Raw genomic sequence first — 25,862 nt, 5'->3', positions numbered from 1 at the left:
GGTGCTGCTGGAGCAGCCAGTGGGCCACACCCCTGGTCTACATGATTCTGGTCTGTTAACCAAAGCTGTTATTTCAGAATGTAAGTCTGATTACTGGGCCTAGGGGCTGAAGCACAGCTGAAAGGGGAGGATTATTCAATAGCGGCTGTGACACAGCTGATGGTTGGTGCCTATACTGTACTGTACATTATAAAATAAACCAACAAACTTGTGTTAGCACATCTCAACAAACTTAAACATTAAAGGGAAATACATAAAAAAAAATAAAGGCTTTATCACAATTTACTACTTCAACTGTCCAATGGGATCAACCCAGCTACCAGTAACTGCCGGTACAAAATATGTCATGCATAATAACTTACTTTGTCTTGGGTCGGTGTACTGAGGCTCCGGGCTGCCGGTGGTGGTTGTGGTTGTGGCGGTGGTTGTGTTGGTTGGCTGAGGAGACCGTCTCATCTCACTTAGTGAAGACTGAGAAGTTTTGCCAACACCGCCAATGTCGGCACCGCCGCGTTGATTGTTAGGTACACTTTGGGCAAGGCCGACGTTACCCTGACGACCACCGCCCGATCTCTGACTACTACCGGCACGTCTTCTGCAAGTACAGTACGGCAAACTTGGGATGATCTCTGCTCTCATCTAGTATTTTAACCATTCTAAAATATGAGAAGCACAGCTCCAGAATAGGATAAGTGCCATGAACAGACAAACATATTTTCATTGTGAAATGTTTAGTTCATTCTTCCCCCATCAGGTACAAGTGGTGGATCTCTTTAGGACAATGCAAACAAATCTGTTCTGGCACTGAGCTACTTATATATCCAGAAACACACATACTGCCCATTAAACTCCTGCCACCATACCTACTGATCTTCTTTTCATCATGCACTAAACTGCTCATCTAACTTTTCCTTAGTAATGTCCTCAATCCCATCAACATTTTGTTGTCCTCTACCTCGCTGTTGCACCAGTACAGTGATATCTCCATTAGCCGGAACAATTGGTGCAGAGCACTTCCGGGAATGAGAGATTTCCGGGTAACGGGACGACTCTTTCAAAGCCGGAAAAGAATCCCCCATCCTCAGAATTTTCCGTAAATATCTGGGTATCGGGAAACTTTTCTCGGAATTTGCCGGAAAATGTGCCCCTCGGAAAATCGTTCCCAAAGCCAGAATTTTCTGGAAAATTCCGGCTTTGGGAACGATTTTATGAGAAAATTTCAATTCCAGCTATCGGAGAGTTCCAGGTCTGAGGGATTCCAGCTAACGGAGATATTACCGTACCTTCTTTACCAGCACCAAACATCACCTCAGTATTTTCTGCACCTCATACAGTACAAGTATTCTGCCATCCCCCCTTCAATACACTCAATACCTCCCTCCCTCTCTCCTACACAGAAGGCAAATCTATGAGACTCCTCTTTATTGTATTGTTTATATACCACCATCACATCCGGGTATTTGGGTTGATACAGTAATTTATGAATCCCATCACCATCAATTGTCTCCTGAAAAGTCCTGGTAGGTTTCATGATCGGAACCTCTCCCCACACTATGATCCAGCAGTCAAAACTTTTATCTTTTCAATTTGTTCTACATGTTGAATGAAACAAAAGCAATACAAATCTTCCACATCACAATGACAAAAATCTTAGAAAGGAGAGAAACACTGTTCTATAACAACCCTTAAGCCGTAATAGTTAAGTTTCATATGGCTACATAAATTACTTCTTTCATGAAATAAGGAATATTATGTCTTGAAGTTCACAAAGTATAGTAAGTGGATGTTGCAAAACATCCCAAGTGTACTTTAATGACAATAGTAGTAGTACAGTATACGCAAGGGTGTGACCGCTGCCCTCCAAAAATAAAAAGATGGTCCTACAATGCTGTTCAAAGTTTTAGTGTTGTGTATTTATCTAGGAAACACCCCTGTAAATTTTCTTGGAGATCGGTGCATGTTTGAGCTAGCACCGTCGGCTTTACAAAATAACAAGGAATATTATTATCTAATGAACAAATTTAGTGCAATTTCTTTTATTAGACTTATAAGGTATACTAACACCAAGCAAATGATCGATCATATCAATCTTAATACCCCTAAAACAATATTATAGATTAGTATGAAATACAATAATCCAAATAATTGCATTTCAAGGTTCAGGACCCATTTCTCTCAACTGGTGTACAATGAAAAAAAGAAATACCACTACCCCGCAATGCCTGGAGTGTTTGAGGAGCGCCAGCAGGAGATGGCTGACTTCTTCCGTGAATCTCTAGCCCAACCATTTACACGTGGCGACTACAAGGAGCTGGTAGAGCTTTGTCTGCTGCTTGTAACTAAAGGATCCGAGCCAGTGAACTTCACGATGGTCTACCCCGGCGCACGTCACAAAGCAAGGTGGATGGCTAAACTGCTCTATACCCTCAAGATTGTTCTTTTGTCAGGCCAGATCAAAGAGTAGTTTCCCAAGTTAGAACAGTTTGCTGTGTTCACAGTCGCTGTTTATGTCCCATGGTGGATTGTTTGCCCCGTTCCAGCAAGTGCGCCACTGAATGACTCGAATTTGGTCGAAACCTTGGCTGAATTTGCCCCATATGACGCCACAATAGTTGACAAAGCACGTGTGGCACTCGGTAGACACACTTGGTACTTAACTGAGAAGTTGGCCCCACTGGCTTTGTTCTCGTCCCAAGTACAAGAAAGGACAAAAGAGGAGATGAGGAAGGCCCTTCTTTGCCATGAAGGCACTGAAGTTACTAAGAGAGTGGGGCTCAATCATGGGGGTTATGGAAAGCCATATCTTTCCCCCTGTCCCAGAAAGTGGCACTGCCCTGGTGGACCTAATTGGACCTGGCTCAAGCCGGTTCTTCACCATTTTAGGCATGCCCTATCAGTTTCTCCACAGTCCAGCCAGTGAATGGGCGGATCATGACGACTACCTGAACATGAAACGGGTTGTGGACAAGCTTCAGGTCGTCAATGAGGCTGCAGAGCGTGGTGTAAAACATTGCCATGACTTTCTTAATGTTGCCAGGGATGAGGAGAGCTTTCAAGAAGTCCTTCAAGTAGTTGAAAATAACAGACTCCGCATTCCTAATCAGCGCAAACGATCATCTGTTTCCGAACAGAAATCATGGTTTCTTGCTCAAGAGAAATAATACCTTGTGAATATATGATAAAACCCCTTAATGTACCATGCGAGAATATGAATGAGTAACTTTTTTGTGCGCCGGTTAATGTCTGACCGAACAACGTCCGATAGCATATACGTCCGTGCCCCCCCCCACGCATCGTCCGTGCCCCCCCTCCCCCCCCCCAAAATCCGTGACGCCTGCTGGACCACCACTCCACGACCCCCTGACGGAGACAAGATGATCCTCCCCATACTGGTCAGATATTATGTGTACGCTTCCTATCTTAGGCTATTTTTAAACATTTGCCTCGAGGTGTAATGTTAACCTATATCTATTGAGGATAAAATCTTTCACCTACAAATTGACAATAACACATTTGCTGTAATCAGACATATCTAGTTGCCTCAACAATTGCAACCCCAGTTGCAATTGGGGTTGCAATTTCAAATTCTGTGGCATTACTAAGTATAGTGAAGTCTCTGGTGCACTCTTAAGATTAAGAGAAAACGGAGGACTCAGGCGTCCTGATGCGAGTGAAAACGGACTCGTATGACGGGGGACCAAATAAAAAAAGCATAGCTACATGTTTTGTGGACTACAGTATTAAGCGTACCCTTTTCATCACTTTGTAATAAACCTAGCCATGCCTATGTGTGTTTATGATATTTACCATAACATTATATATATATTTAGTGGGTATAAATGGTCGTAAAATGGGTTACTTGGGGTTTGGTCTTGGGTGCCTGGAACCAATTAGAATAAATCCCATAGGTTCTGTACTTTCGTTATCGGCGGGGTCCCAATTAGGCGCTATAACCAAGGGATGACTGTACTGTACTGTATATACTTGTGACACTGGCCAGTTGCTTCTGGTGTTATGGTACAGGGGTACCAAGTGACAGCACTAGGATCCCCGCTTCCTCTATCAAGGAATAAACAAATAAAATTTAAATTGAAAAAAAAAACATTCAAATAATGGGACCTAGCGAACCTAAATGGCCCTAGAGTGGGCACAGTCACGTATGCATCGCGTATTCTTATAGATTGTGCTGCCAGGCGTATGTTATCTAGTGAATTTAGTTAATATTGTACAGTAACAATGGACCTAAGTGCAAACCTGTATTGTACAAGTACTAAATGATTACGGTACTAAAATTGTTATGTCTATTGCAAATATAGCTTGTTTATACAGGTATTCAAATAAATTACTATCTTACAAGAATCCCTCCAATGTAAGTTATATTCACCCAGGTCGTTTGGGTGGCAAATTATGAGAAGAGCTTAGTCACTCTTAAATAATGATAAATAAACACGCAGGCAGGCCTTCAGCGCCAACTGTCAAATCTTATCTCAAATAAATAAACAAACAAACGGCAGACATTCTGTCACCTCACCTCCACCCCCCCTCTTCCCACCCTCCTTGTGTTCCCAGACAAAAGATTGGCGATTTCTTTATGTTTATTTTATATAATATCTCAGACTAAAGTTACGATAATATAATTTGCATTGCTGAAATCCTTGCAAGACAGAGATTAATTTGAATATTAGCATCATATATTTTGCTCAAGATATAAAAAATGTAGTACATTACAGTAGAAGTCCAAAAATCCGGACTGCTTGGGGATTGGGTAGGTCCGGATTTTCGGATTTTCCGGATTCTCAGGCAGTATTTTTAAAACTAAAATTTAAGGAGGAATAAAGATGAGATGAACAGGTACATTTTGATAGTTTATTCATTAGCAAATAAAGCATGCTTCATTTATCAAAACGAGCAGTTTTAAAGAAACAAAGTCAACACTAGACAAAAATGTAAACAAACTGTCTAATACCATGACGAGTCTTGAAATTCCTAAGCCATCCATTACTAAATGTGCACTCTGATTCGATGTTCATTTGCTCCTTAAAAAACTTTGCTTTGGCAATAAGTATCAGCCCAGAAATTGCCATACCTTTTGATCGTTTTAACAAAAACCATTCGTGCAACACTTTATCAAGATTTTCTAATTTGGGCCAATGTAAACTTTTTCTTTCAGCAATTTTAATGTAAGGCTCAGAAGAAGCTGTGAATTCTAGAATTTTATTCTTTGCCTTTTTTATATCATAAATTGTAGACTTTCCAATGTCGTATATTTCCATTAGAACAGCATTGCTCACACCACGTTCTAGTTTCTTAATTATTTCAAGTTTGTCACTCAATTTCAATGTGTTCTTCTTTCTCTTCACACATTAAAGTTTATCTACTTTAGGGGCCATTATTATGGGCCTGTACTCTGTACATGGAAAGAGTAGGACTCAAAATTACATACTTTGTCACAGTTTGATTGCTTGTTTTAAAGTGGCAATCGTGTGGTCGTTTGTTGTCGCTGTGCAGCTGTGGCATTCACTCATGCACACATACACACAAAAGATTTATAGTGCCTCAAATTTTACATTTCAGTTCAAGCTAATTACAAACTAACAAAATTAGCAACCTGTAATTTACAATTACTTATATTATTAGAATTATGTAAATTAATTTTTTAAAGCATTTCCATTCATTCACGTAACCCACAAAAGACCGCTAAATTTAAAAAGTTTGAGTTTTCAAAAAGTCCGGATTCTCGGGTGGTCCGGATTCCTGGCATCCGGATTTTTGGACTTTTACTGTAGTGTACAATACTGTAGTAAAGGTTGTACCTCAAGTCCGGCAACCTCGGGACCTGACCAGTGCCGGACCATGGAAATTCACCCTTTTCCTGGACAGATAGTGACTTGCGCTTAAGTTAGCACCACTTTCACTGCTTCGTGGTTTCTTTGAAGACATATTGAAGGGTTAAATGTCGTACAGTAACTTCTCAAATTTCACGAGATTTTAATTCACCATTTTTTATTTGGACACAAAAATAAACACTACATAATTTAAAATTTTGACGGCGGAAATTCGAATTTCAACGGGTTTGAGCGGCCCGCCAGCTTTCAGACGTGCACAATCGTGCAAACAGCGTCATTTCTCTTATGTACAAAAGATTCATTATTGTTTATTACTGAATGTATTTTTTATTGAATTAATGTTTGTGTGCAAAATGAGCAATACAATTCATTAATAATACGTAGAATATTAAAACACACGAGGAAATGAGACAGCATTGTTTTCGTTGATTACAAAACCAGTGACTGAGTGGTTCTACATATAAAACTGAAGGAAATAAGACCCTGGTTGTAGCTGTAGTAAAATTAATGTAAAAAATTAATATGGCTGTTTTAAGTAATGTTATTTAATGTTAATAAATAGAACAATAAAAGTAGCAAACCATTAATGTTAAAGAAAAAAGTGAGACTGCGCATATGTAAGTGAGTACAGACAGACCCCGACTTACGACTGCTACGACTTACGACTGTCGGGACTTACGACCGCCGCAGATTTTTTATTAAAAAAAAAAAAAAAAAATTTTTTTTTTTTTTTCAAATGACACACGCATTTTCTATACCGAAACGTTTCCAGTTAATGTAGTCTCCATGTATAATTAGAAAATTATGGGGGCCCCATGTGCATTCAGCTGACTACATGAAAGGTAAGTGCTGTCACACTGTAACCATTCCTTATCATTTATTACTTTCACTGTACTGTATCCATTCCTCATTATTCATTACTTTTACTATACAGGTAGTTCTGCTATAACGCGATAGTAGTGTTCTTGAAAAACATCGTGTTATAGAAATTCGTGTAATAGAAATAACAGGGCTTATGGAGAAAATAGGGTTAGGTGCAGATTACTCCAAATCGAAAAAAAATTTCGTAGTTAGCCTAACACAAAGGATAGCACAGTCTAAATAAATGTTACATTCATATCTAATAATGAAATCATACAGTAAATGTTACACTTTACCTTGAAAAAATATGAATACAGTATAACTTGATGGGGGATAAGGGTGATGTTGAGGCTGAGGAGTCATGAAACATCAAGCTTTTCTTCAAGTGTTATAGCCTTTCTTTTACGATCACCACCGGAAATGCGATCACCAGAGTGCTTCCCAGAGATATTCTTCTTTTCCATAGTCACAAAATTGGAGAAACAGTAATCAGAATTCACTGAGGACACTTAAAAACTTCACGTGTTTCAAACAAAGTGTGGAGTAAACAGAGCGCGCGGGTCTAAAACGCTATGTATTTTGTTTTTCTCTTATTTAAAATTTTACATTTTACATATACTGTACAGGTATACTGTATACATAAATATTACATAAATTATTTCTGCAATTCTTCACAAACAAAACACATAAATCAATTGAACATGTGATGTCGAACGTGAACTGTAAACACTGCATAACCCCGCACCAAGCCACAATGTACAGTACACTTTAAACGCTACTTATTTTGTTTTTCTCTCTTATTTAGAATTTTACAATTTACATATACTGTACAGGTATTTCTTCACAAACAAAACACATAAATCAATTGAACAAGTGATGTCGAACGTGAACTGTAAACATTGAGCCAAGCCACAACACTGTACAGTACACTTTAACACTTTAAACGCTACGTATTTAGTTTTTCTCTTTTATTTAAATTTTTACAATTTACACACACACACATATATATATATATATATATATATATATATATATATATATATATATATATATATATATATATATATATATATATATATATATATATATATATATTGTAATTTACATATTATTCATATTATGCTAGAGCGCCCACAAAACATGAGAAACGTTTGAGTCCCCCAGTAGAGATGTCCGTTCTCTATCCACTCCAGGATGTCCGTTTTCTTTTTGTGTACTCGCTCAGGGACTCAAGTATTTCTGTATATGACACAGGATGATAAGGGAATTTGAATTTATTTGTTTATTTATTTATATATAATATACTGTAATATATTAAATATACTGCAAGTATTTTCTTTAATTTATATACGTGTTTCGCGAAAAAGGGAGGCTACATTTATGGTGATCGTTAAGGACCAAACTCCGAATCCATGACGTGACTTCTGTTCATTATTTATATCCTAAATTTACCACTGTAGGTAGTTTCAAGAATTAATGCAGTCATTTACTGAATATTCTTTGCAAAAAAATAAATTTTAAATGAATTATTTATAAGAGATAAGTATTATGATCAGTAAATATACAGATATGCATTACTGACCACCTCCGAACACAAGGACGGCTAAAAATAGCCACAGGCGGTCACAGTCAAGGTCACTTTCCCTTTCTTGTCACTGGCAAATGGGGGTGGGGGGTGGATGATAATAGCAGCTGTGTTTATTACGGTATGTTAGACTGGTTTATAATACATTTTTATTATTTTAATATACCGGTAATCTTCATTTTAATCCAGCTTACCAAACGTAAGTTTCAGTATAAAATAATTAGTGGTACTGTAGGACCTTGTGAGTGGTTTACTGTATACATAAATATTACAAATTATTTCTGCAATTCTTCACAAACAAAACACATAAATCAATTGAATATGTGATGTCGAACGTGAACTGTAAACACTGTGTGTGATGTAGAGAGAGCGCGGGTGTAAAACGCTATGTAATTTGATTTTCTCTTTTATGTAAAATTTTACAATTTACTTATAATATATAGGTATACTGTATACATAAATATTACATACATTATTTCTGCAATTGTTCACAAACAAAACACATAACTCAATTGAACATGTGATGTCGAACGTGAACTGAAGCCACAACAACCGTTCGAGTGGAATCGCGTTAGAGCAAACGAGTTCGCGTTTTACAAATATCGTTCCTCAATTCATAAATCGCGTTCGAGCAAATTCGCGTTGTCAAAACACGCGTTATAGCAGAACTCACTGTACTGTATTTCATTGTAGATTATTTATTAAAAAAAAAAAAAAAAAAATTATCTATGTCGGACTTACGACCTGGATTTGGGTCCCTAACCCCGTCGTAAGTCGGGGTCTATCTGTACATAAGAAAAACATATCGTCATTACTGTACATAAGAATATGAAAGCAACACTTATTTACTGTTCATATATGTTTTAATTAATGTTTCTGATTTTTTTTTTTAATTAATGTTTGTGTGTGCAAAATGAACAATACAATTCATTAATAATTCGTGGAATATTAAAACACACAACGAGACGAGAGTCGGCATTGTTTTCATTAATGTTTACAAAACCAGTGACTGATTGGTTCTACATATAAAACAAGAAAATAAGACCCTGGTTGTAGCTGTAGTAAAATTAATGTAAAAATTAATATGGTTGCTTGAAGTAATGTTATTAAATGTTAATAAATGGAGCAATATAAGTAGCTAACCATTAATGTTAAAGAAAAAAGTGAGACTGCGCGTATGTAAGTGAGCACATGTAAAAACATATCGTCATTACTCTACATAAGAATATGAAAGCAACACTTATTTACTGTTCATATATATTGAAGGGTTAAATGTTGTACTCTCTACTGTATAGACCAGGGATGGCCAACCTCCGGCGCATGCGCCAAACGTGGCGCATTGGATGATTAGAAGTGGCGCATTGCATCCCTGTGATAATAATAAAGTAAGGCAGTAAGCCTACTCATCCTTTTTAGCGAATCTTATCTTCTTTTACATTAATCTGTTTTCAGTTAAAAATATGCTGAATGAATCAAACTAGGAAAGATGGACTTTTGTTCTGCAATCGTCCCGTAACATGTTCAATACGCGTTTAATACTTGTGTGACCGTGAGGGTCCAGGCGTCTGCCCCAGCAGTGCGTCACATGTTCTTGCCAGTTTACAACCGACGCTCGGTGCGGTACGACATTTTGCTTTGTTCGTCCTTTGTGAACATTTGCAGTTTTGTACTTTTCGAAAATTAAGCCTTGTTTTTTACATTCCAGTTACCCATCACAGTGCAAAAGAAAATGAGCAAAAGAAAAGCAGAAAGCGATAAGCATGAATTCAATGAACAGTGGGAAAATGAGTTGTTATTTATAGCGGGTCCGACAGGAAAACCGTTGTGCAATGTTTGTGAAAACACTCTTTCACAGAATAGAAGACATGATCTTAATAGACACTATAAAACACAGCATCAGACTGAAATAGAAGGAAAACTGAAGCTCGTGCTTGGGTCTGAGTTACGGAAAGAATATGTGACTAAGAAAAAGGAAGAATTCAGAAGAAGAAAAAATGTATTTGTTAAAAAAGTTGTGAAAGTTTGTGGATGACAGAAGCGTCCTATGAAATTGCTTTAGCGTTGGCGGAAAAAAGGAAGTCTTTCTCTGATGGAGAAGAAATTGTTAAGCCTTGTCTTCAAATATTTGCAAGACGTCTTGGTGATAAAAGTATTGAAAGGAAAGCAGACGAAATTGCTCTATCAAAGCAGACAGTTACGAGACGTACAGAGGAACTCTCTCATGATGTATCGCAGCAACTGAAAGACCTTGTCCATTCTTGTACTTTCTTTTCTTTAGCTTTAGACGAATCAACTGACATATGTGATGTAGCCCAGTTAAGCATTTTTATAAGAGGAATTGATGATCATTTTAGTGTCTTTGAAGAACTTGTCAGTCTTGAGTCGCCTCATGGAAAAACAAGAGGATCAGACATATTTGACAAAGTAAAATCATGCCTAGAAAATCTACTATTAGATTCTAGTAAACTCATCACTGTGTGTACTGACGGAGCGCCGTCAATGATAGGTAAAGTCGCCGGGACTACAACTTTGCTTGAAAACTTTTTAAATCGTCCTCTACTAAAATATCACTGCATTATACACCAAGAGTCACTGTGTGGAAAAACTTTAAATTTGCAGCATGTTACGTTACCGGTTGTGAAATGTGTGAATAAAATTAGAGCAGGAGCATTAAACAGACGAGAATTCAGAAAATATTGTGAAATGTTAGATTTGGAATATGGCGACCTTGTCCTTCATTGTGAGGTGCGCTGGCTTTCTAGAGGACAGGTTCTGAGTAGGTTGTGGAAACTGAAAAATACTGTTCATAATTTTCTAGAAGAGAAAAATGAGCTACCTGTGGAAAGAGCCCTTTTATGTGATAAAAACTGGCTATTTGATTTGGCATTTTGAGTTGATGTTACCAGACATCTCAATGATCTAAATTTGAAACTGCAGGGCAAGAACAAATTGTTTCCTAGCTTAGTAAATGACATCAATGTATTCAAGATGAAGTTAAAACTGTTCATCTCTCAGTTAGAAATGAGGATTTGAGCCAGTTTCTGCACTTAAAAGAGCAGAGTGAATGTGCTGCTGATAATGGCAATTTGACAAAATATACTGAAAAAATCAAGTTATTGCAAGAGTCATTTGAAAGTCGTTTTCGTGATTTTGCTAAAGAAGAAGACTGCATACTCGCATTTATAAACCCATTTTCACTTAGTGAACAAAAAATAATGAAGATGCCTAGTGACATACAAATGGAACTTATTGACTTGAAAACAAATTCATTATTGAAAATGAAATTTGATGAGCTTTCCTCAGTCCCAAATGCTTCTGACATGATTAATTTCTGGCGATCATTACCCTGTGAAAATTTCCCAGAACTAAGAAAATTTGCCCAGAGTTATATATGTCGTTTCGGAACGACAAATAGATGTGAACAAGCATTTTCATCCATGAAATTGATTAAAAGCAAAACGAGGTCGCGACTGACTGATTCAAATTTGAAGAATTCTCTGCTGCTCTCAGTAACAAATTTAACTCCAAACATTGAAAGACTGACGAAATCAAAACAGACTCAAAAGTCTCATGAAAGGTAAGTAATGTTTATCTGCTTTATCAGATATTGTTTTTATATTTAATAATTTTATCATGTAAAAATGCTAATTATGTCAATAAACATATTTTTACAAGAAGTAGACGGGGGTACAAGAGTTGTATGGCGCATCTGATCTAGTGTGTGAACAAATTGACGCATGGTATGTAAAAGGTTGGCCACCCCTGGTATAGACAAACAGAGAGAAAGCAGAACTGCCAGATGTAAACAAACCTTAATTTCTCGCGGCTTTGTTGTTTTTTTTTTACGGGGATTAGCCCACCCGGGCACAGGTCACTGACCCACATTGGGGCCTGAGGGGCAAAAATGCAATACTCCAGTAATAATAATAATAATAATTCAGATAAGTAAAAAAAAAAGAAAAAAAGCTGCTTATCTACCTATTGGACAAACGAAAATCGTTCCGGACCACGGGAATTTCCAGACCACAGAATGCCGGACTAGAGAGGTACAACCTGTACATTTTCTAAAAAGTTTTTCAACTGTATTTTTGGGTAGATTTACATAAATTTCTTCATTTATTTTCATTCATTTACATGCACACACCATACTAAAAGAAACGTAATAGAAATAAATGACCTTAGTGCAAAGCTGGAGTGCACATGTACTAATTTGATTACGGTACAGTGACCCCTCTGTTAACGAACTCAATCCGTTCCAGAAGGTCGTTCGTTAACCGAAAAGTTCGTTAACCGAAACCATTGTTTCAATGGGTTTTTGGGTAATTGGTTCCAGCTCACCGAAAATTTCCTAAATTCAACAAAAATGGTAGAAAAGTTCACTTACTTTGAGGTGTGTATGTAGAAGGCTCCTGGATGATGATGATGATGATGATGATGATGGAATTACAATGGGGGTGGAGGAGAAGGAAGAAGAGAAGGCATTGGGGTGGAAGAGAAGTCACCCCATGGCACCATTTCACCCATAAAATTTTAGTTCTCTTGGTGTATTTCAAGATTATTTTCTTTAAATCAACACTGTACTGCATTATATATTGTCAATATGTAAAATATATTTCAAAATGACCAATAATTTGCTTGGAAACAGAAAAAAAAAGCGTTTAGTTGAAGAGAGTCTCAAGCAAGATGTTACCTCCAGTGAAAACAGAGAGAGACTAACGCCTGTTTGCTGTGTTAAGAGGCTGGATGCTGCGCTTTAAACTAGTCACTTTACATTCAATTATGTTCAATAATTGTTAAAATGACTAAAAAATTGAATATTAAACTTTTAAAATTATTGAATAGTATAAACTTCTTGATATTTACTAAAATAGTTAGGAATTTAAGCCCTAGAACCGATTAATGTATTGGCGGACTGATACTAAAGCTGGTTGCCCAGCCAGTGCAAGCGAAAACATGTTGAGGTCGGTTCGTAAGAAATTCGTTAACCGAATTTTTGTTCGTTAACCGAATTGAAGATCCTTATGGAAGGCAGTTCGTGAACCGAAATTTCGTTAACCGAGGCGTTCGTTAAACGAGGGGTCACTGTACTAAAATTGTTATGTCTAGTGCGAATTACATCATGTTTATATTCAAATAAATCAGTATCTTGCAAGAATCCCAGCTATGTTAATTATATTCTCCCAGGTCATATCACTGGCATTTTAAAATGAGAGAAGCTTAGTAGGACTGTCAAATAAACACACAGAGACCTTCGGCTCAAACTTATCACCTCAACCCCCCCCCCAACCCCTCGCTGGGTGGCGTGGCTGGCTACGTCCCCCCCCCCCCAGCCAGGCTTTTAGGCTTACAGTTTTTATCTTATATAATATCTCAGACTAAAGTTAGGAGATTATAATTTGCATTGCTGGAATCCTTGCAAGACAGCCAATAATTTGAATATAAACGTCATATATTTTGCTCAAGAGATAAAAATTGTTGTACATTAGTGTACAGTACTGTAGTACATTTTATAAAAAAGTTTTTCAACTGTATTTTTGGGTAGATTTACATAGATTTCTTCATTTATTTTCATCCATTTACATGCACACACCATACTAAAAGAAACGTAATAGAAATAAATGACCTTAGTGCAAAGCTGGAGTGCACATGTACTAATTTGATTATGGTACTAAAATTGTTTTGTCTAGTGCAAATTATAGCATGTTTATATTCAAATTAATCAGTATGTTACAAGAATCCCAGCAATGTTAATTATATTCACCCAGGTCATTTCACTGGCTTTTTATAAGAGAGAAGCTTAGTCACTTAAGAACTGATAAATATACATGCGTTAGACCTGGGCCGGTGCCAACTGTCAAACGTACTACCTCCCCTCCCCCATCTGCCCAGCGTTGCTGGAATCCTTGTATAACAGTGAATAATTTTAATAAAAACATCATGTATTTTGCACAAGAAATAAAAATTAATCACCTGTATCACATTACAGTAGTGATTTAAGAGTAAAAGTGTATATGTACGTATATAGTATTCCACATACACGTAAGTATAAATACAAAGTTTATGTGATGATTGGACAACGTCCATTTCGGTTAACGTCACGTTTCCAAGAACGTATCTAGGACGTCAACCGGCGCATGACTGTACAGTCGACCCTCGTTAATTCGGACCCCTTTAATCCGGATTTCGGATAATTCGGACGAAATCTGAACTGTCCGTATCAAATTTCTGGTTCTGGGATTGTCCCAGTTGCAATTGGGGTTGCAATTTCAAATTCTGTCTCACTTCTAAGGATTAATGAAGTCTCTGGTGCACTCTAAGATTAAGAGAAAACGGACGACTCAGGCGTCCTGAAGTGAGAGAAAACGGACTCCTATGAAGGGGCACTCAAATAAACATACACATAGCTGTATAATGGAATATTATGCAATATTAACCCCTAAATCGGTTAATTCGGACAATCGGCTAAAACGGACACCCTTTCCCCCTATTAGTCCGAATTAACGAGAGTCGACTGTATAAGCAAAATCGCTATTTTTCAAATTGCTGGTGCTCACTCAAATATGCATGAAACTTCAAAAAATTGCACGTGGGTATTTTTTATGTCAATATGCAACACCAAAATTTTGAACAGCATTGTAGAACAAAGTTGGGGCAACTGTCACACCCTAGTATACGCGTTAGCTGTAGCAAATTAAAATATTGTCTGTGAGGTAAAAACTACATCAATGATACTATTACCACATGTGATTCTCTCATTAGTGTGTAAAGTGTTTTCATACACTGTGCAGTATCAGATGTGACACAGACCATTGCAACAGACATGATGACTGTACACACCATACACATATAAATACCATATGGTAAATAAGTACAGTCATAGATATGGGAAGTCACAAAAAATTATAAATATAATACAACACACTGACCTGCCAGGAGCGTTCTTATTATTGTTGATTTGATTGACGATGGCGAGGACGACCACAACCACCAGGAAGACTGCCAGACAGGCGAGAGTAATATACACCACGGTGGTGGAGTGACGCGCCTCCACCATCTCCACCGACACTCCATCTGCTTCCACCTCACTGTCTGCTCAACACAAGAGTTTTACCTATACAGTATGGTACATCATCTCAGGTCTAAAAATACAAAATGAGAAAACATATCAAATTCTAATACAGGTGGCCTATCAAAAATCCGGCAACCGATAAACCGGAACCTTCAGTTTTCCGGCATGGATTTCAGAGCGCATTTTCAAATATTTCTTTGTTTATTTAATGAAGATATATGTTTTAGCTCATAAAATTCATACAAATTACCCGGCCAGAATACAATTTACATTGATGGAATTCTTACAATTTGATGATCATTTTGAATATAAACATCATAGATTTTGCATTAGACATACAAATTTCAGATATAATGTTAACTGTGAGTAAATATGTTATCTTTTGTGCAAAATATATGAAATTTATATTCAAAATATTCTTGGTCTTACAAGGAATCCAGCAATGTCAATTATATTATCCTAACTTCAGTCTGAGGTATTATTTATTACTAAAAAGGTAAATAGTCTGGTTTTCCCACACATTTATCTGGTAGGGAGGGACCGTCTGACCATCTGGCACGGTGTGAAGAAATTTTTTTTTTCATTAACTGAAGATATTTGTTTTAGCTCATAAAATTCATACAAATTACCCGGCCAGAATATAATTTACATTGCTGGAATTCTTACAATTTGATGATCATTTTGAATATAAACATCATAGATTTTGCATTAGACATACAAATTTTAGATATAATGTTTACTCTGAATAAATATGTTATCTTTTGTGCAAAATATATGACATTTATATTCAAAATATTCCTGGTCTTACAAGGAATCCAGCAATGTCAATTATATTATCCTAACTTAAGTGTTTAATTTTCTTTGTTTAAAGGACTGTACAGGTAGTCATTTTCTGTTAAACTTATACATACAGCAAATATAACCATCAGTTTTCCGGCATTTTCGAAAATCCGGCACTCCTCAGGTCCCGAGGTTGCCGGATTTTTGATAGGCCCCCTGTAACTGTATGATCAGAATTCATTATAAAATAGTGTGATATTTGCTGCTGACTGCTGCCATGTGCTCCCATTAACCTCCTGCCACTCTCTATTAGTCTCAACTTGAGGCAATTGTTCTGTACTTGTCTCACTTATTTATGTTATTTTTGCTCTTATTCTACTCTTAAAATGGCATCCAACAACTGTGGTGTGAAGAGGAAGTATGTTTGGCTTACCAATATACAACAAGTAAGTGTGTTGGTAACATGACCAAATATGAAAACAAAACGTGAAAAGCTGTTCAAGTTTTATGCTGAAAGTGACTCACACAACTCTACATGAAGCAACACACTCAGATAAGAGCACAGTATTTAAGTGGGTGAAAGGAATCAATAAAGGAGAAATCCGACTGCGAGAGAGATTTAGGAGTAATGATAAGTAGGAACCTTAAGCCAAGTAAACAATGTGTTTTTGCTCGTAACAAGGCTAATAAAGTACTTGGGTTCATACAAAGGAGTGTTAGTTACAAGACTAGCGAGGTCATCCTAAAACTGTATCTTGCTCTTGTGAGACCACACCTGGATTACGCAGTTTAGTTCTGGTCACCGTATTACAGAATGGATATAGAATCATTGGAAAGAATTCAGAGGAGAATGACAAGACTAATCCCGGGCATTAGGAACCTTGAGTATAGAGACAGGTTAAAGCACCTTAATTTGCACTCCCTCAAGAGACGTAGAGCGAGGGGCGACCTGATAGAGGTGTATAAGTGGAAGGCAGGGCTAAACAAAGGGGACATTACAAAGGTACTCAAACTATCCATCCAGGAGCGAACTCGTAACAATGGTTTTAAGTTAGACAAATTTAGATTTAGGCGTGAAATAGGTAAAGACTGGTTTGGAAACAGAGTAGTGGATGAATGGAACAAGTTACCAAATATCATCATTAACTCGAATACGCTGAATAGCTTCAAACATAGGTTGGATGCTTATATGAGCAATATGGGTTGGGTGTAAACGGGACTGCCCAGTATGGGCCAATAGGCCCGCTGCAGTTTCCTCCATTCTTATGTTCTTATGTTCTTATGTTAACTCTACAACAGCCAACACTATGGTGAAGGGAAGAACTGGAGATAATTTATTCATATATTTTGACTTGCAGTAATCTTCTTGAGAGGAACAACTGGTACAAGAAAGACAAACTTGTGTCACATCTTTCACGGTGGGACAATACTATACAAAAATTTGACATCAAGACACAAACACATCCTTGCACTCAAGAACTCGCTCACCCCCACACGCGAGCACACCCCCACACGCGCGCACCCCCACACACACGCGCACCCCCACACAAGCGCACACGCACGCAGCATCCGCACATATCTTGGAGTCAGTTGGTTGACTGCCTGGCTGAGCTGTGGCGTCACCTCGATGATGGTTTGAGTGTGGAAAGAGCTATTTCTGTGCTATTGTATTTTATATGATGTGATATGTATCAACATTACTGTTTATCATTGCCAACACCTTCCACCAGGCACACTTGTGTCTGGTAAGACAAACAAACAGACTTTGGTTACATTTTGATTGATCAAACACTTTTAATTCCTATCAAACAGGACCAAATGGGACAAGTTCAGATACCTAGAAGACTAACATACAATGGTGATGGCCACCATCCCTACAGCTACCTTATAATGGTGATGGCCACCATCCCTACAGCTGCCTTATAATGGTGATGGCCACCATCCATACAGCTACCTTATAATGATGATGACCACCATCCCTACAGCTACCTTATAATGGTGATGGCCACCATCCCTACAGCTACCTTATAATGGTGATGGCCACCATCCCTACAGCTACCTTATAATGGTGATACAGCTACCTTATAATGGTGATGGCCACCATCCCTACAGCTACCTTATAATGGTGATGGTCCACCATCCCTACAGCTACCTTATAATGGTGATGGCCACCATCCCTACAGCTACCTTATAATGGTGATGGCCACCATCCCTACAGCTACCTTATAATGGTGATGGCCACCATCCCTACAGCTACCTTATAATGGTGATGGCCACCATCCCTACAGCTACCTTATAATGGTGATGGTCACCATCCCTACAGCTACCTTATAATGGTGATGGCCACCATCCCTACAGCTACCTTATAATGGTGATGGCCACCATCCCTACAGCTACCTTATAATGGTGATGGCCACCATCCCTACAGCTACCTTATAATGGTGATGGTCACCATCCCTACAGCTACCTTATAATGGTGATGGCCACCATCCCTACAGCTACCTTATAATGGTGATGGCCACCATCCCTACAGCTACCTTATAATGGTGATGGCCACCATCCCTACAGCTACCTTATAATGGCCACCATCCATACAATGATTATGGCCGCTGTTTATTGGTTAACATTACTAAATAACCAAGACAAACAACAGCTACTACTGAGGAACTACAGTAAGTTAAAACACACATTGTTAATAGATTAACTGTGAGGTTGAACAAAATAAATATAAACATTATTAGATATATAAAGACTGTTTTAAACCATTGTGAACTGGGCCACATATCAGCTGATCTGGTTAAGATGGCGACTTGTTCAATATGGAGACTGTACAGTATATTGTACACTCCCCACAACGAGTTCTCAAACAGCCGGTCACGGTAGATTTCAGAACGAGCACTGTGGCTCGTGTCATCTCGCAATGGTTGGCATGCTAGGTTGAGAAGTGATTTTCAATATTTCATAATATATGTTGCTCATTTTATTAACATTTAAAGGTGAAAAAAAGTAATTTAATTCACACTAAAACTTCCTCAGAAAGCAATGTTCAGATTTCTTGTTCATTTTGTCATATTGTATGACCCTTTGTGCCTGTTGAGAACTTTTTGTGGCAAGTGTACATTATAGACAGTGTACTTTAACAAGGCAGTAGGAGTATTTTTACCCTATTTTAGCACAGTCAAGTACTTTGAAGTGACAATCATGCAAGTGACTTTTCTTATGGGATAAAATTTAAACTGCTGTACAGTACTTCTACTATATAGTTAGCCATGTGACCGTAAAAGATGGGCAATAATTGAAAAGAAGCAAGACCTAAATTGAAGCAAGGACTCACCCCTAAGACAGATCTTCTTACGGAGGATGGTGAGTGTTGATATATCTGCCAGTGAAGCATTCATAGCCACCTGCAGCGTTATAGTTACATCCACCTGCCGAGGAAAGTAAAAGATGTAAACAATTTGGATACAGACTTTCTGACAATTCTCTCTTCATTCAGCCAATTCCAGTCTACAGTCAACCTCAGTTTATTGTATATCATATGAAGTTACTGATAAAATTATTGATAGAAACAGTTTACCTGGCCAGAAAAACCAATACAGTATCACAAAGTAACTACAGTTGCTCCTCGACTTACGACGGGGTTAGGGACCCAAACCCAGGTCGTAAGTCGAAAACACTTAAATAATACATAGAAAATCTAAAATGGGTCTTTTTTTTCTTCTCAGCACCACAAAACTCTCACTTTTAAGCTTGCCAGCCATTTTAAAGTGAATTACAAACGAAAATTTTGTCAGTACACAGCGCGATCACTAACGCTGGGACTCGAAAATACGTAATTTGAAAACATTTTGGTACGACTGAGGCGGTCGTATGTCCGGGTGGTCGTAAGTTGAGTAGGTCGTAGGTCGAGTAGCTGTGTATGGATATCAATTCTAACATTAACACGAGCTCTACTGAAAACACACCAGATAAATTCTATCAAGAGCCTGTACTGTACCCTGTGGGTTAGTTAAATGTGTTAACAGGCAAGAGGTCAAGGCCTTGCTCATCCTTGACAATGCACCTGCCCACCCTCAGGGTGACTTAAAAATACTGATGGGCAAATCAGAGTGAAGATTTTACCGCCTAACGCCACCGCACTCATACAGCCCATGGACCGGGGCAGCATTCTGGCCTGCAAACACCACTACAGGCAACGCCTCTTAAATGGTGTTCTGGTTGTGGAACCAGTGCCAGAGGGGGAGGAAGACACTAGGGCACTGCAAGAACATCAAGGACTACAGCATCCAGGATGCACTGTTAAACCTCAAGGCAGCCTGGGACAAGATTCTACTGACTACATTCAGGAATGTGGGAGATGGTCCTGAATGGTGGTGGTGGTGGTGGTGGTGGTGGTGGTGCTAAAGCAGTGATAATACAGGATGATGCAGACTTCGAGGGCTTCAAACTGGAAGAGACCCACACCCTTTTCCGTGACAGTGGTGACACTACTGTGACCATGGAGGATGTGGGGGGTGGTAGTGGGTGCAGATGATCCTGGCTATGGTGACATGATCCAGGAGGAAATAGCAGCTGGTGTCATCAGGGCCTACGAAGAAAGACGGGAGGATGAAGAGGACGAGAGAGAGAAAGAAGTGGGGAAGTTCCCACCATCAGTCTCGAGAGACGACGAGGACACACCTGGACAGCCTCCTGTATTTTACGGCCAACACCGACATCCTCCACCTCCTTTCTTTTTAGCAGAACATTTGAGATATGAGAACAGTTGCTATAGATGAACTACAGCAGATGACCAGATGAAGCAGCGTGAGATTGGGGACTACTTCCCCAATGTCCCTGCTCCAGACCTCCTAGTGCTGGAGCAGCAATCAGCCTGGTACAAGTGGTGACAGTGTTCCTCGCCCCAGAACACAGTCCTCACTGTCAAAGACTGCACACCTACCACCATATGCCTCGTCACCTTCCTGTCCCTCACCACGATTCGCCACTTCGTCGACAGTGGAAATCCTTAGTGTCACTCTTGAGGTGCAGGTGCCTCTCTCCTTCAAGGAGGGAGAGAGGACAATGCCAGTTAATATGAGCTGTCACAGTTGATATTGAAACAGTTTATTTAGCCAGAAGAACACAGATACAGTGTCGATAAAAATCCTAATATTAACATGGCTGCGCCAGTTGAGAACCTGAGCTCTCTTGAAGGCACCTGATATATACTGTACATTTATCTCAAGTTAGTATTATGTAACATTTAGTATCATCTGGAACAGTACACGTAACATGGTGGTAATAAGAACATATCAGAATGTTACCATGGTTATCACTTCGATATTTATATTTAACTTTTTTTTTCTTTTATAAGTACAGGTACAGTATATACTGAACATACTTTACAGTGGAGTTGATATACATAAATATGATAAGGGAGGGAAGCAGTACAACATGGGTTGTACAGTATTAAGGTGGAACAAGAGGACAGAGCTGTCAGTATCGTGTCTAGTTGGCAAATATATTTACTGTATTGCAATGGTATTTTCTATCTATCTGTTACCTCAAGCGGTACATAATTATGACGACATATAAACAAATGTTATGTTAGGCTGTAACTCACAATGTAGAGTGTTGAGATGGTTGAAGATGAGAGGCCCAGAAGGAGGTTGGAGGGTGTGAAGGGAGTTTGTTTATGTATAATTATAATCACCTGACTCGGCCATAGCTGACCAGCCAAGGGTCCAGGCTATAGGATGGGCATTTCAGTATAGCTACCCATATCTTAGAGTCAACACCTACCCTGGCTTCTCTCTAGACTTTCAACACGCAAGTTTAACTCGTACTTATTGTGTATACAGGTAGACTGTGTCATTGTTTTTGTGTTAAGATTAGACTAATTAGTGTTACGTTTTAAATGCAGGAAAGTGGCTTTCTTACCGTAGAACTCGGATACCTTCACACTGGTTAATCACCCAAGAGATTATGGTGTATCACTACGTAGAATTTTGCTCTGCTTCCGGCATTCAATGTGTTATGTGCTTGATAAATGATGATTTAATGAATTCCACTAACTTCCAACATCCATCTAAGTTATTGGTTATACTTTGTCAAAACCAATCAGTCATTACCCTTGGTAATAATAATAATAATAATAGAGGGATCACAGATACGGGCAGATGATTGCACTTACGTTTATTTGGCACAATTCCATACACTGGACTTATAATTTGCATGGATAGGTCAGTCACTCGCATTCACGCCACAGTACAGTAAGTTATAAGGGAGAGTTTGTCAACCTGGAGAATTAATCGTTTAGATCTATTAGGCCGGCCTGGAGTGCTCTTGTAGCAAACAGGCCCTCACCATTGATCACTTCCTTTACAGGATGTGTTAACTTGACGCTGGACTTAACGAAAATCTCGGGGATTTGCACACACAGACTCGTAGCACTGGTAGGACTGTATGGCCCCTGTTCTTAAGTCCGCTGAGCAGGAGGTCTTCTCTAACCCAAGGTCTAAAGCCCACTGGCTAAATTGTTTTTTTTTGAGGCGTGAAGTGATGAACAGTACACCACTGTCTCACTGGCCTGCACCCCCCCTATCGGCTGGCTAACATGCCACTAATTGAAAACATGTCCCAGTTATGGCTGGCCGGTTACCTTATCTCTACCGTAAACAAACATTTGGGATGGGTTGTGCGGGAGGCCCAACGCAACCCATGACAATTAAATAGCCATGATTGTTTTGTAAATATATATTGGATTAAACATTTATGTAAGAGTGCCAATGTATGACTTACTTGAAATACTAAATGAATTGTATTCAACAGGTTTGACCGAATTATAATGTTCATGTATGACGTGAGAAGTATCATTCACCCTCTAACCGTCTGATTGGCGGTTACACTATCTACATGATAATTTCTTATAAAACGGTCAAAACAGTAGATGATACAGGAAAAAGCAGGCCATCCTGTTTATTTACAGCTCCGTGCCTGTTCAACTGCAATTAGGCCGCTACATGCGAGATGCATTGTTTAGACTCACTATATGAATGGGTCAGGTTTCTTGAAAATTATTCGTAAAGTCAACATCCATATATCAAATAATGTAACATATGAGAATAAACAAGATTTATTCTCAGTGACAGGGAAAGCCTCAATATTTTACCTGGAAAAAGACGAAAATAGGTTCACAAGCAACAAACAACCTACCCACTGTCGCAGTCCATTTGTTATCTGCCATCTTTGTTTGTTTACGGCATTTTGAGTAAGCAATAGCGCGCGACACATTGACCTTAGATTATATAACCCATTGTGCTTAAGTTTCTCGAAATTCTAGAGCGTTAACAATGAGTGAGGTGCGTGATGTTGGCCACAGAGATGGTGAAGATGGTCACCGTAGTCAACAAGGAAAGCTGCATGCCAAGCGTGACTACTGTAAGGGAGTCAGAAGAGGAAATACATCCTTGAAATAAAACGAGAGATGCTCGAGACGATCAAATGTGGTGCTCGTACCTGTGAACCCATGCATAGGTTCAACTGCCCCGAATCAACTATACGTTCCCTTAAGAAGAACAAGGAAGCCTTAACTGATTCTGTGAATGTATTCTCAAGATTTTCTAGTAACAGGACATTCTCCGATAATTCACAACGAAACCTACTGCTTGTTATCACAAAACATTACCTTCACAAATGGGTGGAAAGAAGACACCGTGAGCAGGGCGGCCTGTGTGGGCCACAGATAAGGCATCAGGCATGTGTTTATTACGCTGCAGTTGTACAGAAGAAACACGTTAACTCTCCACCATCGTTCAATGCTTCTGTTGTTTGGTTGGCTGCCTTTAAGAAACGTTGTGAAGTCAAGTTTGCCCACTACCATGGGGAGAGTGCATCAGCTGATGTCATAACAGCAGAAAAATATCTACCTGTCTTTAAAGCTCTTGTGAAAGAGGGTGCTTATTGCCGAGACCAGATCTTCAATTGTGAAGAAACTGGCATTTTCTGGAAGCGTTCTCCTAGGACCACTTTCATTGCCAAGGATGAAAAACAGGCAAGGGGCATAAAGACTTCAAAGGACAGGATTACAGTTATATTCACAGCTAATGCAAGTGGTGATTTCTTGATGAAACCCCCGATTGTTAACCGTGCTGCCCGTCCTAGAGCCTACCATCATGCAGCAGCTCCATGTTTATTGGAAGTCTAATAAGAAAGCTTGGGTTACAACATCTTTAGTACCAATTGGTTTGACAAGCACTCTGTTCCTGACGCCCAACAGTACTGCCGGAGGAAGAACATTGACTTCAAAGTGATCCTGGTGATGGATAATGCTCCTGGACACTCAAGTTTCTAATTAGACGCCACCCTAATGTACAAGTTATCTTGACCGCGAATTCATCAGTAAGGTTAAACTGTGCTACTATCAATCATGAAAGTCATTATATAGATTCTATAAAGACTTTTGTGATTGATAGCAGACAGACTTATTATAGCGCGTTTTTTCTCAGCTGAGAAAAGATGCCCCGCCCCCTCCTCAAGAGTTACAGCTGATTGGCTGTTGCAAACCTGTCCAATTTTGTCCTGAGTAATGATGTATTTCTAAATGAGTTTATTCATAATCGTTGGGATGACCGTTTCTGACGAGAAAGATATTTAGCTAAATTATATAAAGATACATACATTCATTATTTCAAACACAAGCACGTAGGAAGTTTATCAGAAGTATTATACATGAATTAACTGATAAACTTGGGTAGCAAATTCACGCTTTCGGAGGATGCATTTAATATATACTGTACTTATTTTTATCCACAATAAGGCATACTAAGACAAATTATGTATCATTAATACTATATTATGCAAAAAAACATTTTAAAAGATCAGAATCACATTGAAATATTACACGACCGTCAGCAGAGGCGGGAAATATGACTGTGAACTGTGAGCTTAACACCCCACTACCTGCATCTGCTGCTTGTGAGTATCTGTTTAGTCATGCTGGGCTTATTATTAATTAATGTATTTATTTATTACACCCCAGAGGGTGACAAGACGATGCAGTTGCAGGACACGCTGTGACTTGTGATATGGTGACATTATTGATATGATTTAAGGACAAAGGGAGTTAGCACCCACCAAAGTGTGGGTAGTGGACAATAATTAGATCTAAATTATTATGAATAAATAGGCGGTGACAGAGTAGTTGGTGACTCTCCTTGTGGTAGGAGGTCCCTGACAGTGGGACAGTCAAGGCAATAGTGTTGAAGGATGTTAGCGTTGGGACAGTTACAGAGTTTACAGGAAGGGAAGTGCGGGTCATCCCACACCTCAGGTACATGCCAGATAGGTCTGTATCCTAACCTAATGTGAGCAGAGACAACATTATGTTTGTGGACCAAAAGTCCTCATCGACGATACTTGTGTGGAAAATGAAGAAAGAGATCGTAGTGTTGGCTGGATATATTTTCAGCCCGTTCACCATCCCTGCGATGGACTGTAGGAAGAAGAGCGGCTGAACGTACAGTGGGGTATGCTATAACGAACGTAATTGGTTCCAGAACCTCGTTCGTTATAGGATTAATCCGTTCCAGGCCCCCAAATACAACCACTTAACACTGAAAAAATTCTGTGGAAAATGTAAAAAATACGGTACTTTATCTTACCTTAGTGTTATTCAGCATGCAGGTACCCCTAAACACTGGCACAGCACTATCACTTCCACTGGGAGTCTTGGCTTTAA

At 38.8% G+C, this 25,862-nt stretch overlaps 2 protein-coding genes across 2 annotated transcripts in view; one reads left to right on the top strand and one right to left on the bottom strand.

Annotated features, from left to right (window-relative positions):
• Positions 1–25,862, bottom strand: part of LOC121862007 — a 101,044-nt gene that overhangs the window by 12,433 nt on the left and 62,749 nt on the right. Inside the window, exons 4-6 of the mRNA XM_042359936.1 lie at positions 19,476–19,569; positions 15,219–15,381; positions 363–595 (exon numbers count right to left, since the gene is read on the bottom strand). Coding sequence (XP_042215870.1) covers positions 363–595; positions 15,219–15,381; positions 19,476–19,539 — 460 coding nt within the window. The 5' untranslated portion in view covers positions 19,540–19,569. The remainder of the gene's footprint in view (positions 1–362; positions 596–15,218; positions 15,382–19,475; positions 19,570–25,862) is intronic.
• LOC121862006 (tigger transposable element-derived protein 1-like) lies at positions 23,610–24,329 on the top strand. The gene has a single exon (XM_042359935.1). It carries the CDS (start codon positions 23,610–23,612, stop codon positions 24,327–24,329), a length of 720 nt encoding a protein of 239 aa, XP_042215869.1.

This window comes from Homarus americanus, unplaced genomic scaffold, assembly GCF_018991925.1.
Source record: "Homarus americanus isolate GMGI-L3 unplaced genomic scaffold, GMGI_Hamer_2.0 scaffold25013, whole genome shotgun sequence".
Classification (NCBI taxonomy): domain Eukaryota; kingdom Metazoa; phylum Arthropoda; class Malacostraca; order Decapoda; family Nephropidae; genus Homarus; species Homarus americanus.
This window is presented reverse-complemented; position numbering and strand designations above follow the sequence as displayed.